The following is a 15275-nucleotide window of genomic DNA, read 5'->3' as shown; positions in this document are numbered from 1 at the left end:
AATTTTAAGCATATTATCACTCATGCTTGCTGCTGCTGCTAAGTCGCTTCAGTCGTGTCCGACTCTGTGCAACCCCATAGACGGCAGCCCACCAGGCTCCTCCGTCCCTGGGATTCTCCAGGCAAGAACACTGGAGTGGGGTGCCATTTTCTTCTCCAATGCATGAAAGTAAAAAGCGAAAGTGAAGTCGCTCAGTCATGTCCGACTCTTTGCAATCCCATGGACTGTAGCCTACCAGGCTTCTCCGTCCATGGGATTTTCCAGGCAAGAGAACTGGAGTGGGGTGCCATTGCCTTCTGCTTACTCAATGCTTATAAGCATACAAAATGAATGATAGGGATTTTTTTAATTGGGTAAAATACACATTAAAATTTACCCCTTTAATCAGTTTTAAGTTTTCATGGCATTAAGTTCTTTCACATTTTTGTGTAGCCATCACTATCACGCGTGGAAGGGAACTTTTATTTTTGTGCGGTTTGCATCTTTGGCAGAAATGTGTCACTTTTATAGTAAAACCTGAATTTAAGATTATAATCTGAGACTTTGTTGTATCTCTGTGGTACTGGACAAGTTTAACTTTTTTTGCCATCTGTAAATGAGGGTAGTTTTAGTACCTCTTTTATGGACTTCCCTGGTGGCTCAGAAGTTAAAGCATCTGCCTCCAGTGCAGGAGACCCTGGTTTGATCCCTGGGTCGGAAAGATCCCTGGGTGAAGGAAATGGTAACCCGCTCCAGTATTTTTGCCTGGAGAATCCCATGGACGGAGAAGCCTGGTAGGCTACAGTCCATGGGATTGCAAAGAGTCGGACACAACTGAGCAACTTCACTTTCTTTCCTTCTCTCACATCACAGCATTATAAAGACCGAACAAGTGTATGTGTGTGTATTTGTATTTTTTCAGGCTTGGCACAAAGCAAACACTGAGTGCTGGCTCTTTCATTAGTCACATATGTGACCCTAAGGCTGTAAAAGGTGAAATAAGACTTTGAAAACCAAGTAAAGTGCCACATCTTTTTACAGATTAGATAATGTATTACTAAGTACTGATCAGGGTTTAGACTTCAAAGTATAAATAAGTTAGTATCCTTAGTGGCATGTAATGTACTGCTTCAAACGGATTTAAGATTTCTGAAGGATATACAGTTTATAAAAGAATGAAAATAGATTATTTGCCTGTAGTAGATGAATGCCTTTTTTCTCACCTATCACTTGCTGAGCTTGCTGGGGCTGTGTAAGTCAACTGCCATGTTCTGTGGCAAAAAATCAGTTGACAGCATTTCTCCCGATTCACCGAAAATAATAATAATAGTAATAATAATGTTAATAGTATTTTCTTACACTTAAGATTTTTTGAAATATAAATTTGTCCTGATTATTAGTGTTTGCTGTTACGTAAAAAAGCAACAAATTTTAACTGAAAAAGTGAGAGTAGTTATTCAGGCTCAACTTGTCGGGTTTTTCTTTTTTCCTTTTTCCTTTTCTTCCTCTTGGTCGTGGTTTGTTCTGGAGGACGTGCTTCTGTTTGTGAGGGTGAGTTGTGTGTGCTGTGGTCGTGTCTCCTGCTATGGCAGTGCTTCCTTGTTCACGTGATAGAGGGAACAAGTCTGATGAGGTGGTCTCCCTGTCCTCTGCTCTGCAGCTTAGGAGTGCACGCACCGCTGACACATGCCCGTGTGCTGTCTGAGCTTCCTTACTGAGTTGTGATGCCACCGCAGAGAACACGTTCTTTGTTTGTGTTTTTAACCTAGGAAACCCTGTCTTTCTAAAATACGTTACTTCTGGTTCACGTACTGCTCTGTCTGATGTACTGTCTGATGTGCTGCGCTGGTAATGGACTGAAAAACAGACAGTAGCTCTTTAAAGAGGTCTAATTTCAAAGTGAATGTTGCTGATGTGAATGAGCTAGAAATGGGAAATACACTTTCATGTGTAATTCATGTTTGAATTTTATGTAATGGTTGTGTGTTAGCTTAAAGTTCTGTATATTATAAATTAGTAGTAGTCTGTGCATTGTTTTATTGCTTGAGCTTTAAATTATCCATAGTGCTTGATAGAGATCTAACATGTGTAACACGTAAACATGTATGCGCTGAATATTTCTTTCTTACTGCTCTGATACTGTGTTAATGATTGAGAAATATTTGCAATTGGTCTCTTCCAAACTGACCTTTCATGGTTTTCACACACAGTTTTACAAATTAAGTAGTAAAGATTATCGTGACCCTTTATTCCTTGAAATTAATGATGAGTTGTTTCCCTGAAGCTTAAATGAGGAAATAAAAGGTACTAATTCCATAGTTACACTTCAAGAAAGAGAAGAAATCTGTGAGTTCCTATGGGTTGTGATAGAAATACCCAGTATATGGTAGATCTTCCATTAAATTTGCCCGATATTTGAAGTCCTACTCTATGCAAGATGTCCATCCACCTCATTTTGAAGAGGTTTTAGAAGATACCTGTGTGCCTTTCAGACATGTATGGTTCATCAGAGATCAAAAGAGATTGTTGTTGTTGCTGTTCAGATGCTCAGTCGTGTCCAACTCATTGTGACCCCATTGACTGAAGTACACAAGGCTTCCCTGGCCTTCACCATCTCCTGGAGCTTACTCAAACTCAAGTCCATCAAGTCAGTGATGCCATCCAACCGTCTCATCCTCTGTCATCCCCTTCTCCGCCTGCCTTCAATCTTTCCCAGCATCAGGGTCTTTTCCAAGGAGTCAGTTCTTTACGTCAGGTGGCCAAAGTATTGGAGTTTCAGCTTCAGCATCAGTCCTTCCAGTGAATATTCAGGACTGATTTCCATTAGGATTGACTGGTTGTATCTCCTTGTTGTCCAAAGGACTCTCCACAGTCTTCTCCAACACCACAGTTCAAAACCATCAATTCTTCCACACTCAGCTTTCTTTAGAGTCCAACTCTCACATCTGTACATGAATACTGGAAAAACCATAGCTTTGACTAGACCTACCTTTGTTGGCAAACTAATGTCTCTGCTTTTTAATATCCTGTCCAGGTTGGTCATAACTTTGCTTCCAAGGAGCAAGCGTCTTTTAATTTTGTGGCTGCAGTCACCATCTGCAGTGATTTTAAAGCCCAAGAAAATAAAGTCCATCACTGTTTGTGTTATTTCCCCATCTATTGCCATGAAGTGATGGGACCAGATGCCATGATCTTAGTTGTTTGAATGTTGAGTTTTAAGCCAACTTTTTTGCTCTCCTCTTTCACCTTCATCAAGAGACTCTTTAGTTCCTCTTTATTTTCTGCCATAAGGGTGGTGTCATCTCTGTATTTGAGGTTATTGATATTTCTCCTGGCAGTCTTGATTCCAGCTTGTGCTTCATCCAGCCTGGCATTTCTCACCCTGCATAAAAGTTAAATAAGCAGGGTGGCAGTATACAGCCTTGATGTACTCCTTTCTCAATTTGGAAGTAGTCCACTGTTCCATGTCCAGTTCTAACTGTTGCTTCTTGACCTGCATACAGATTTCACAGGAGGCAGGTAAGGTGGTCTGGTATTCCCATCTCTTTAAGAATTTTCCACAACTTGTTGTGATCCACACAAAGGCTTTAGCGTAGTCAGTGAAGCAGAAGTAGATGTTTTTCTGGAACTCTCTTGCTTTTTCTATGATCCAGTGGACACTGGCAATTAGATCTCTGGTTTCTCTGCCTTTTCTAAATCCAGCTTGAACATCTGGAAGTTCTCGATTCATGTACTGTTGAAGCCTGGCTTGGAAAATGTTGAGCATTACTTTACTTGCACGTGAAATGAGTGCAATTGCGCAGTAGTTTGAACATTGTTTGGCATTGCCTTTCTTTGTGATTGAAATGAAAATTGACCTTTTCTAGTCCTGTGGCCATTACTGAGTTTTCCACATTTGCAGGCATACTGAGTGCAGCAGTTCAGCAGCAACATCTCTTAGGATTTGAAACAGCTCAGGTGGAGTTCCATCACCTCCACTAGCTTTGTTTGTAGTGATGTTTCCAAAGGCCAACTTGACTTTGCACTGTAGGATGTCTGGCTCTAGGTGAGTGATCACACCATCATGGTTATCTGGGTCATTAAGATCTTTTTTATATAGTTCTTCTGTTTTCTTGCCACCTCTTTTTATGTTTCTGTTAGGTCCATATCATTTCTGTCCTTTATTGTACGCATCTTTGCTTGAAATGTTCCCTTGATATCTCTCATTTTCTTGAAGAGATCTCTAGTCTTTCCCATTCTGTTGTTCCTCTATCTCTGCGTTGTTCACTTAAGAAGCCTTTCTTATCTCTCCTTGCTGTTCAGTGGAACTCTGCATTCAGATGGGTATATCTTTCTTTTTCTCCTTTGCCTTTCACTTCTCTTCTTAGCTATTTGTAAGACCTTCTCAGACAGCCATTTTCCCTTTTTTCATTTCTTTTTCTTGGCCATTGTTTTGATCACCACCTCCTGTATAATATCATGAAACTCCATCCATAATTCTTCAGGCACTCTGTCAGATCTAATCCCTTGACCACTGTATGATCATAAGGGATTTGATTTAGGTCATATGTTAATGGCCTGGTGTTTTCCCCTAATTTCTTCAATTTCAGTCTGAATTTGGCAATAAGGAGCTCATGATCTGAGCCACAGTCAGCTCCCAGTCTTGTTTTTGCTGACTATAGTATAGAGCTTCTCCATCTTTGACCTCAAAGAATATAATCAATCTGATTTTGGTGTTGACCATCTCTGGTGATACCCATGTGTAGATACGTCTCTTGTGTTGTTGGAAGAGGGTGTTTGCTATGACCAGTGTGTTCTCTTGGCAAAACTCTGTTAGCCTTTGCCCTGCTTCATTTTGTACTCCAAGGCCTAATTTGCCTTTTACTCCCAAGTATCTCTTGACTTTCTTCTTTTCCATTCCAATCCCCTCTGATGGAAAGGACTTCTTTTCCAAAATGTGATTGGAAGCTGTTAAAGTAGAAGCTTGATTGGGATGTAAGTCCCTGGAGATGGAGTTGTGATATTCTAACTGTTCCTCGAGGTTGTGCCCAGAGGACTGAGCTGTGGCCGGGCCCCATTCCCTGAACCCCGGTCTCACAGCTCTCTGCCTTGCATCCCACTCGAGCCCCCACTTCACACCTTGTAAGTTCTGGGCTGCCATGAGGAGGGGATATGAGAGCTGTGAGGGTGAGCAGGGGGCTGATCTGGGGCCATTGCTGAAGGTCACCATGTTCGAATAAAGAAAGGATTTATTTCAGTATTTTGTGATACATCCTACAGAATCAGTATGTAGGGTACATTTGTTTTCTTTCTATCCCTTATATAACTTTAACATTTCAGAAATTTAAAGTCATTAATATTTATTTCCAAGATTAAGAAAACATGATATAAAGTACTATTGGAAACACACATGGGTGCCTTTATGAAGAAGCAGCCTTTGTAGGAACATGGTGTCAAATCCCAGCTTAGCTGGTTGCCTCAAAAGTGGGTCTCTCTCATCCAGTCCCCATATGGTTATGGGGATTAGATGAATTAATAAATGTAAATTACTCAGAACAGCACCTTACATGTAAGGAAGCATCAGGACACAGAATAGTGTGAATAGTGTAGTACCACTGGTGAAAAAGGGTTTGCATACATACCTAGAAACCAGTGGGTAAAGACTGTTTCTTTGAGAACAAATAAAACCAAAAGTGGTTTCTTTGGGAAAGAGGGTATAGCCTGGGTAAGAGGTGGGCATATATATATTTTGTTTGTTTGTTTTTTTAAAGGAGGGCGTATATATTTTGTTGTTAACATTCTGAACTTTTAACCATATGTTAAGTTTTAGAATAATGCCGTGTTCCAGGTACTTTAAAGAGGTTCTATAACCTTTAGGATGAGACTCTGTGCTCTTTTCAGATGGGCCTGCCGAGGCACCGGTGACCAATGGGAGCGCAGTCTTGGGGACAGCCCTGAACGATGACCTGGACATCTTTGGACCGATGATCTCTAACCCCTTACCTGCAACTGTCATGCCCCCGGCTCAGGTATTGTGTGAGAGTGTGCTTTTACAGGATCACTGTGTATTTCCTTTTTGGAAAGTTTCCATTTTGAATTGTTTCTGATTTGAAAGCCTCCTGATCTTTAGGCCAGGAGTTGACAAGCTAAGCCTGCAGCTTGTTTTTGCAGACAAAGTGTGATTGGAGCACAGCCGCTGCTTTTACCTACGCATTGTTTGTGGCTGCTTTCCACGGCGGAAGCCAAGTTGAGAATTTGCAGCTAGGTAGTAGTAGATACTCTGTGACCCACAAAGCCTAAGTAGTCACCGTCTGAAGTTTGTTGACGCTTATTTTTTAGACAGAGTTTAGAATGAGTAAGTGAGGGAAGTCGAACTGTTTCAGCCCTGCCTGTGATCCACACGATACTTCCATAAGAGGTTTTTGAACTGTGGGAATGTGAACATGTACTAGAAGCCAGCTGCTTTTGTTCTTGTGCTCCTGTCAATCCAGCCCTGGACAGTGTTTCCTTCTGTTTGTGAATAAGTTCATTTGTGTTCATTGGTGCAGGAAAATCCAGAACAAGAAATTCTAGCAAACTCAATACTCATATTCTTTTTTTAATGAAGACAAAGACATGATTTTTTAGCAAACGTTCCTTACTTTTTAATTTTGATGATTTTAAAAAAATTATTTAGAAAATATTAGTGATCAAGATTTTTTAAAAGTATCAATGATTAAGAAATTTTGACTTACCTTCTTAACATTACATGGAATTTCATGTTTTTTTTTTTCTTTTTTTTTTCTTTTTTGCCTTTATTCTTTTTTTAAAAAAATTATAGTTGATTTACAATGCTGTGTTAGTTTCAGGTTTAAGTGATTCAGTTATACATACATGTTCTTTTTCAGATCCCTTTTCCTTACAGGTGATTATAAAATATTAAGTATAGTTCCCCATGCTATACAGTAGGTCCTAGATGTTTGTCTGTTTTAGACACAGCAGTGTGTGTATGTTAATCCCAAACTCCTAATTTATTCCTCCCCTTCTCTTTCCCTTTTGGTGACCGTAACTTTGTTTTCTATGTCTGTGAGCCTATATTTCTGTTTTGTAAATAAGTTTCTGTTTTGTAAATGAACTTGTTTCTTATAAGTTCATGTGGAATGAACTCATTCCACATATAAGTGGTATCATATGGTACTTGTCTTTCTCTGTCTGACTGACTTCACCAGTGGCATTATTTCATTCTTTTTAAAGGCTGAGTAATATTCCATTGGGCCTCCCTGGTGGCTTGATGGTAAAGAATCCACTTGCCAGTGAATGAGACACGGGTTTGATCCCTGGGTCAGGAAGCTCCCCTGGAGAAGGAAATGGCAACCCACTCCAGTATTCTTGCCTGAGCAATCCCATGGACAGAGGAACCTGGCAAGCCATAGCCCATGGGGTTGCAGAAGAGTTGGACATCACTTACCAGCTAAACAACAGCAAATACTCCATTGCATATACGTACCACATCTTTATCCATTCATCTGTTGGTGGATATGTAAGTTGCTTCCATGTCCTGGCTGTTGTAAATAGTGCTGCATGGAACATAGGGGTGCGTGTATGTTTTCTAGTCATGGTTTTCTCTGGATATATGCACAGGAGCAGGATTGCTGGATCATGTGGTAGTTCTGTTTTTAGCTTTTAAAGAAGCCTCCATACTGTTCTCCATAGTGGCTGCAATTTACATTGCTATTAACTGTGCAGATGGTGGTGGTGGTTTAGTCACTAAGTCGTGTCCAACTCTTTGCGACCCTGTGGACTGTAGCTCGCCAGGCTCCTCTGTCCATAGGATTTCTCAGGCTAGAAACTGGAGTGAGTTGCCATTTCCTTCTGCAGGGGGTCTTCCCAACCTAGAGGCTGAACCCGCCTCTCCTGCTCGTCAGGCAGATTCTTTACCACTGAGCCACGTGGGAAGCCCCAGCAGTGTAGGAGGGCTCCCTTTTCTTTGCACCCTCTCCAGCACAGGTTGTTGGTAGGCTTTTTGATGATGACCATTTTGACTGGAGTGAGGTGATACTTCATTGTAGTTTTGATTTGCATTTCTCTTAATTAGTTATGTTGAGCATTTTTTTCATGTGCTTTTTAGCCATCTGTATGTCTTCTTTGTAGAAATGCCTATTTAGATCTTCTACCCATATTTTTTTAATTGGGTTGTTTTTTTAATATATTGAGATGTTTGTATATTTTGAAGATGTAATTCATCAGTCGCATCTTTTTTTAGAATTATAAATTGTTAAATACTTTAAATGTTTTTTTCAGCTTTATTGAAATGTAATTGAAAAGTTACCTACCACCAACTTAACTCATCCATCATCTTACAAATTTAATTTTGTTGAAAATCTGTAAAATCTACTCTCATCAAATTTCATTTATTCAATACACTATAATCAACTATAGCTATGTTATGCATTAGGTCCTCAGGTTTCATTGATCTTAAAACTATAAATTTGTTCCCTTGTATTTCCTTTCCTCCCGCGCCCCCGGCAACCACCATTCTTCTCTGTTCCTATGGGTTTGCCTTTCTTTTTTATTCTAAAGACTCCACATATAAGTGATAACACGCAGTGTTGTCTTTAAGGTGAAATATGTAAACTTTCAGGAACATCGGTTACTTTTAAGCATACAACTTAAGATTTTAAAGTTACAAATAAGCAACTAGCTTGTTTTAGTACAGCATAATTTTTGAGGTAAAATATTTCCCTTTCTCTAGAAAACCTGAGCCAAATGGGAATTGGACAGAAAGTTTTACCAAGGAAGAACTCATGTCTTATTAAGACTAAAGACATATGTTTTTGTTACACTTATTATCATTGTGATAGTCATTGTATAATTAACACTAGAATTGAGCAAATAGATTTCTTAGGAATCATTAGTTTAAGTGCAGCATTACTGTTTATTTTCAGAAACAATAGCTTTATTTTATGGCTTTGTCCCGTCTCCTCCCTCCCTCCCCTAGCAGAGGACGGGAGGAACTGAGTGTTGCTAGTATTGTTTCAGTTAGCGTTAAGGACCTTGTGAATGTGTGCAGGCCGGCGTATGTGTGTGGCAGTGAGGAGTCATCTAACGCTAATACCGTAGCTGTAGGAAGACGTGCTTGGGATATGTGACAGTGCAAGCGTGAAAAGTAGTCTCTTTTGGTCTAGCGTGCTCGGCGGGTGAGAGCTGCCTTGCCCCTCCCAGCCGAGGCCCCGTCCAGAGTCAGAGCAGGTGCGGGCCAGAGCAGGCTCCCTCAATGGTGTGAGCCCAGCCGCGGGCGCTGCTCCACTCTGCCCGGGGTGGGCGGTGTGAGCCCGGCTGTGACGCGGCTCCTCTGTGCCCAGGGTGGGTGGCATGAGCCCTGGCCTTCAGACTCAGGCTGTTTGCCTCTGTAGCTGGAGGAAACGGGGTGGGTTGTTAAAGCCACACCTAATTCTTTTCCTGGAATACTGTTTTTGGACCAAAGTTATGTCCGTTTTATTGAGTCATCTAAAATAATTTGATACACAGGATCATCTTCCGTCCAGACTACATGTGCAGACTAATCCAGACATGGTTTCAAAATGATGTCTTTAAAAATCCTGGGAGGGAGGGGTGAGTTCAAGCACATGTTTTATGCATACACTATACATAGACTCCTAATTTGGTGGGTTCTGAACCCCATCTTTTTTCAGTCCCGATTTTCCAAGTGTGGTACGAATTCTAGTCAGTTTCCCTTCTGTGAGTATGCACTGGGCTGGATTCCCGTCAGCTCACCATCTGGCTGTGGGGTCTTCCCCGAGGGGCTGGGAGTCCTTAGCTGACCCGAGAGTCCATGTGTATTGCAGGTTGAGGGGAGTCATTCTAGTGTCCCCAGAGGAGACATGTGGAAGCCGCCCCTCAGGACAGACAGCTGTCCTGTCTGTAATATACACGTCCCCACAGCATCTAGACCCAGGCACCGTGGTTTGGCTTGGCCCCAGATCCAAAGAGCCTCCAGGTCCTGCGGCCTCCAGAAGCGCATGCTGATGGTCAGCCTTGTCCTCCTTTACCTTGGCGTGGTCATGCCAGCTCGTGGAGCCCCTCAAGCAAACAGCAGTGGGAACGCTTACTAGCCAGGCTGCTTGGTGCGGCTGTGCTTAGCCTGTGTCCACACGGAAGCAGGCGTTCATCAGAAGAAACCTCTGTGCCTGGAGCAGGAGGCTGCTCCAATGTGAGACGCAGCTGTGGCCTCCCCAGCACTTTGGGTGTTCTCATACCTGTGTACCCTCCTTGGGGAATAGACCTCAGGGTTTGGGGCAGGTTCTCAGATTGAACAGAAACTAAGATGGAAGATCTAGTGGATTAGATTAGATTCATAAAAATATCATGATGTTGCTTTTGAAAAACAAAACTCCTCCCCCGCCCAAAGACAACAAAATTGGTCATTGTGGGACTGTCTTGCAATCTGCTGTAGCTGCAGAAATGTTCTTTATTCTAAGGGATGCCCATTCCTTTGAAGCAGAAACAGAAACTAACAGAAACTAGGATGGAAGATCACTCAGGGAGGTGGTTGCTCTGTTATCTAGCAATGTGAACAATAGACGCCACCATGGTGCAGAGCATGCCCTGTGGTCCCCAGGCTCAGCTGTGAGGCCGCTCCTCTCCCCAGGCCCCAGGGAAAGCGTGGGAAGGTGGAGTGATAGTCTGGGGCCTGTGGGAGCCGTGAGGCCCCTCTCAACCCTGCCTTCTGCTGCTGCGTTGGTGCTGCAGATGTATTTGATTCAAGCCCACTGTTACATTTGAATCCCATCATGTCTGATTTCTTACACATTTCAGATCTTTTGCAAAGATATATGGCTTTTTTTCCTATCTTAAAATTCTTGCTTAATTTGTTAATAATAGATTGAAAATACTGTTCTCCTTAAGTTAGCTTGTGAGTATGGATGGTAGTTTATTGGAAGGTTTTATAGTGAAGACATCAAATGTTTGATTTTTTAAAAAATTCAAGCCAAATCATAGATATGATTTAACTTCTATTTGCTGCTCACCTTATTTTATAATTTGAGAAGACGTATCCAGTTTTTACTAGCCTTCATAGATTTCTTTGAAACTGTTCGTATCTAAGTCAATTCCTTATATACAAATGTGATTAAGTGTTTAATGACCGTATAGATCATTAAAATGAGGTATCAGTTGTGGCTGTGTAATACCATGTGTGTGCAAGATATAGGAGATTAAGTGAAAATTTTTGTTTTGTGTTAAATGTCCACGCGTTTATTTGTATTTATTTGTACTTAGCCCTGTCCATAGCAACACTTCCCTGGCGGCTCAGACGGTAAAGTGTCTGCCTACAATGCGGGAGACCTAGATTCGATCCCTGGGTTGGGAAGATCTTCTGGAGAAGGAAATGGCAACCCACTCCAGTACTCTTGCCATGGACAGAGGAGCTACAGTCCATGGGGTCACAAAGAGTCGGACACAACTGAGCGACTTCACTTCACTTTTGTCCATAGCAGAATGCAAAGTTTCAGGGAGAGTGTAGGTGGTTGCACATTTGCTGTTCCTCATTTCTGGGTAGTCTGGAAACACTCTAATGTTGTGGTTAAAATGGATTAGATTAGGTTCATAAAAATATCATGATGTTGCTTTTGAAAAACAAAATTTTTTTTTGCCCCAGAGATGACAGAATCAGTCATTACAGGACAGTCTTGCAGTCTGCTATAGCTATAGAAATGTTCTTTATTCTAAGGGATACCCATTCCTTTGAAGCAGTAATTGCTGCAGGAGATGCCCAAACGTCTCCCAGGAATCCTGGTCCTCAGGCTGCACCATCACGTGCCTATTGTTGAAGCCACTGTGGTCAGGATGTGGTGGGCAAAGTTCTGCATCAGAGGTTCTGTCTACTTCATTTACATTTACAGATACAAAACAGGAAATGTCATCCCTTTATCCTGCTTGTTGGTCTTGTGTGGGCGTGGGAGTGATTCTCTTCAGTGTCACCGTTTTACCTTCTACGGTTGTTTAGTTTCTAATTTCACAGCTTCATTTGGATTCCAAGGAATGGGTGAGCTCTGATTTGCGATGTGGAATTCGACAGCCTGTTTTGGTATCTGTCTCAGGGGCCGTCCTCCGCACCAGCAGCTGCCACTCTGTCTACAGTGACATCTGGGGACCTGGATCTATTCACTGAGCAAGCTGCAAAGTCAGAAGAGGTGGCCAAGAAGCAGCTCTCCAGAGACTCCATCTTGTCTCTGTATGGCACCGGGGCCATCCAGCAGCAGGGTGCTCCTGGTAAGTCATCGGAAGCCTGCCTTCAGTGCAGCCGCTGCGGTTTTAGAGTGTCAGTGATATTTCTTCCCTGTTTTCCTGTGTGATGAGTGCTTCTGTTGTTGCAGTTTGCACAACTACAAAACTGACATGAAAGAAGCATTAGGAAATAGAAAGCATATACAGGGTGCACAAAACTTGATTCATTTGGGATTAACAGCTTGTGTCATATTACTTAGCATTGTTTCACAAGCCTTACAGAAAATGGATTATCTTTGAAGAATTATTTAAGATTGATTTGCATGAAGCTTATAACTGTACAGTATGGTGTTTTTTCTGTAAGTTAAGCAGTAAGTCTGAGATAACACAAAAGAACTCTGAGATTTTTTTTTTAATATAATTATAAAGAAATACTAGCATGGTAAGATTTACTGTTTGCAGTTTTAATCTGTCATTTCCTCTGGAATAACGGGCTGCATTTCACATGTGAACTGAAATTCACATGTGAACTGAAATTATATGACGTCCCAGCTGCTTCCATTAAAACCAGATGCTGTCAGCTCTGACTGCTTTTCTGGTCATGAGAGATGAGCGTGCAGAGCAGCAGCAGTCCCTGCTGTGTCGTCTGGTCTTCACAGTGGGCATGTTATGTGGCTGCTGCACAAGCTTCATCCCCTCTAATTTGCTCAGGCTCGTAGCTGATTTGTCTGCTTTCTGGAAGTAACCGGCTCTGAGGGTGTAGGTGTGAGCTGGCCTGGGCTGTAGGAGCAGCCAGACAAGAATTAAAGTTTTTGCCATGGGCAGTTTAGAGGTGGTCATCCTTTGTCTGTGCTCAATGAGGGCAGCAGTGTGCAATATCTCTGTTGTCTCATGCGTTTTCTTTGCTTGGTTCTTCTGCTGCAGGTGTGTTTATGGGACCCACGAATCTACCGTTTACCTCACAAGCACCGGCTGCATTTCCAGGCTTCCCGTCCATGGGCGTGCCTGTGCCCACAGCTCCTGGCCTGGTGGGCAGCTCACTGGGGCCAAGTGCGGGCATGATGGTGGGCGTGCCGGTGCCCAATGGCTTCATGGGCAGCACACAGACTGCTGTGATGCCACTGGCGCAGGGCGTGGTCGGGCCGCCAGGGATGGTCGCTCATTTGGGCGCAACCCAGGGGAAATTTGGCCTGCAGCCAGCTCCGCAGAGCCCGTGGAACCTCCCCCAGGTAAGCACCTACCCCTCAGCCTCTCCAGAGTCAGACCAGGTCTGTCTGCTCAACGGGTTTGTTTTTAACTCGTAACAATCTGGCAAAAAGAATTAAGTAGGGATAATGTTGGGCTTCCCTGGTGGCTCAGAGGTTAAAGTGTCTGCCTGCAATGCGGGAGACCTGGGTTCGATCCCTGGGTTGGAAAGATCCCCTGGAGAAGGAAATGGCAACCCACTCCAATATTCTTGCCTGGAGAATCCCATTGAGGGAAGAGCCTGGTAGGCTACAGTCCATGGGGTTGCAAAGAGTCGGACATGACTGAGCTACTTTACTTCTAATGTTATAAAAGGTCAAAACTGTCTCATCAGATAGACAAATGAGCTGCCATTGCTCCTGTATTTAGAACATTCTGTAGAGAATGTTGCGTAGTTTTTCATTTCCGATTCCAGCGCAGCTGTAACTGTTGAGTGTCCATATTTTTTTGTGTAACAGCTAGACGTTATCTTGGGCATTTTTTGAAATTAGTGTGCCGAGCCTTAACCCAGCTCCCTGAGAGGGGGTTTATGTCAACAACTTAGACCAATCTATTTTCACTAATAATTTCAAGGGTTCTTGGTAACTCTCACAAATTAGAGAGGAAAAAAAAAAAAAAACCCAGCCTTGCATTCTCACAGCACTATTTCTGAGAGATCTAGGCTGTTCTCCGTGGCTACTGCACATGGATGTATAAGGAATCTTTTTCTTCAAATATGTTTGTAGAGTTGTATTTTTTACATTATAAACACATTTATGTTTAAAAAGAATACCTACTAATTCAGGAATTCCTGTAAGATATGAGCAAGTCCTTATTTATGTCCTACATCTCACATTACGAGATCCCATTTCTGCCTGTTAGTTCAGAGCCGGGAGGTGGCATTTTAGTGTTTCCTCTTTCAAATCCATTCTGACTTCTCTCTGGCTCCATAGACAGAGACCTCAGATGTAGGTTCATCTCCCACCCTTCTTTGTATGCTTCCTGTTTGATATTCCTCTGGTATTTGGCTGCCCTTGATTTCTGTTCTCGGCAGCATTCAGAGAATAGGACTGTATATAGTGATTTTTAATTAACATTAGCAAAATCACTGTATACCCATGAATGTTCCAAGTAATTTTTACTATCACTCTTTAAAGGATTGTTTATATGACATTGATCTCTGCTGTCTGGGCATTTCAAAACTGTAAGTACCAAATGTCAGTAAGAGCCTTTGTGTGGCCAGAATGCTGGCACAGACCTTGCTCAGGTTAGGGTGGCTGCTGTACCCGGGCGGTGAGGGTGGGAGGCTTACCTGCCTGATTTCTGGGAATGCCAGAGGGGATGCTCTGCTCCAGCGCTCCCTGATGGGGCCTGTGGGCCACGACAGGGGGGTTAAAACATCATTTAGCACCTGCCAAGAAGTGACCTGCCCCTCCACGATGCCTCATCGGTGACATGGTTAATATTACTGTCTTTGAGGAACTGTAGACAGATGAACTTTATTTATTAATACAGTTCAACCCTGAGCACAGGTTTTGAATCCAGTTCAGGTGAATCCAGTTCAGTTGAATTCAGTTCAGTTCAGTTGCTCAGTCGTGTCCGACTATTGGCGACCCCATGAATTGCAGCATGCCAGGCCTCCCTGTCCATCACCAACTCCCGGAGTTCACTCAGACTCAGGTCCATAAAGTCGGGGATGCCGTCCAGCCATCTCACTTTCTGGTAAATCTCCTTGCCTTTCCTGCACTCCGCATCAGTCTTAGAAGTGAGAAGGGGAGGGCTCAGGAGGCTTGAGCTGCCCTGGTGGTCCTAGTGGTAAAGAATCCACCTGCTAGTGCAGGAGACGGAGGTTCAGTTCCTGGGATGGGAAGATCCTTAGGAGGAGGGCA

At 42.8% G+C, this 15275-nt stretch overlaps 1 protein-coding gene across 2 annotated transcripts in view; it reads left to right on the top strand.

Moving 5' to 3' along the window:
* The window catches only part of SMAP1 (small ArfGAP 1), a 183387-nt gene that overhangs the window by 166415 nt on the left and 1697 nt on the right, over window positions 1-15275 (top strand). For both annotated transcript variants that reach the window (XM_040261404.1, XM_040261403.1), the window contains 3 exons: window positions 5860-5987; window positions 12036-12207; window positions 13087-13391. In XM_040261404.1, the coding sequence (XP_040117338.1) occupies window positions 5860-5987; window positions 12036-12207; window positions 13087-13391 (605 nt within the window). The remainder of the gene's footprint in view (window positions 1-5859; window positions 5988-12035; window positions 12208-13086; window positions 13392-15275) is intronic.

This window comes from Oryx dammah, unplaced genomic scaffold (genome assembly GCF_014754425.2).
Source record: "Oryx dammah isolate SB20612 unplaced genomic scaffold, SCBI_Odam_1.1 HiC_scaffold_19, whole genome shotgun sequence".
Taxonomy (NCBI): Eukaryota; Metazoa; Chordata; class Mammalia; order Artiodactyla; family Bovidae; genus Oryx; species Oryx dammah.
The sequence above is the reverse complement of the archived record's forward strand: the minus strand, read 5'-3'. Positions and strand labels throughout refer to the sequence as shown.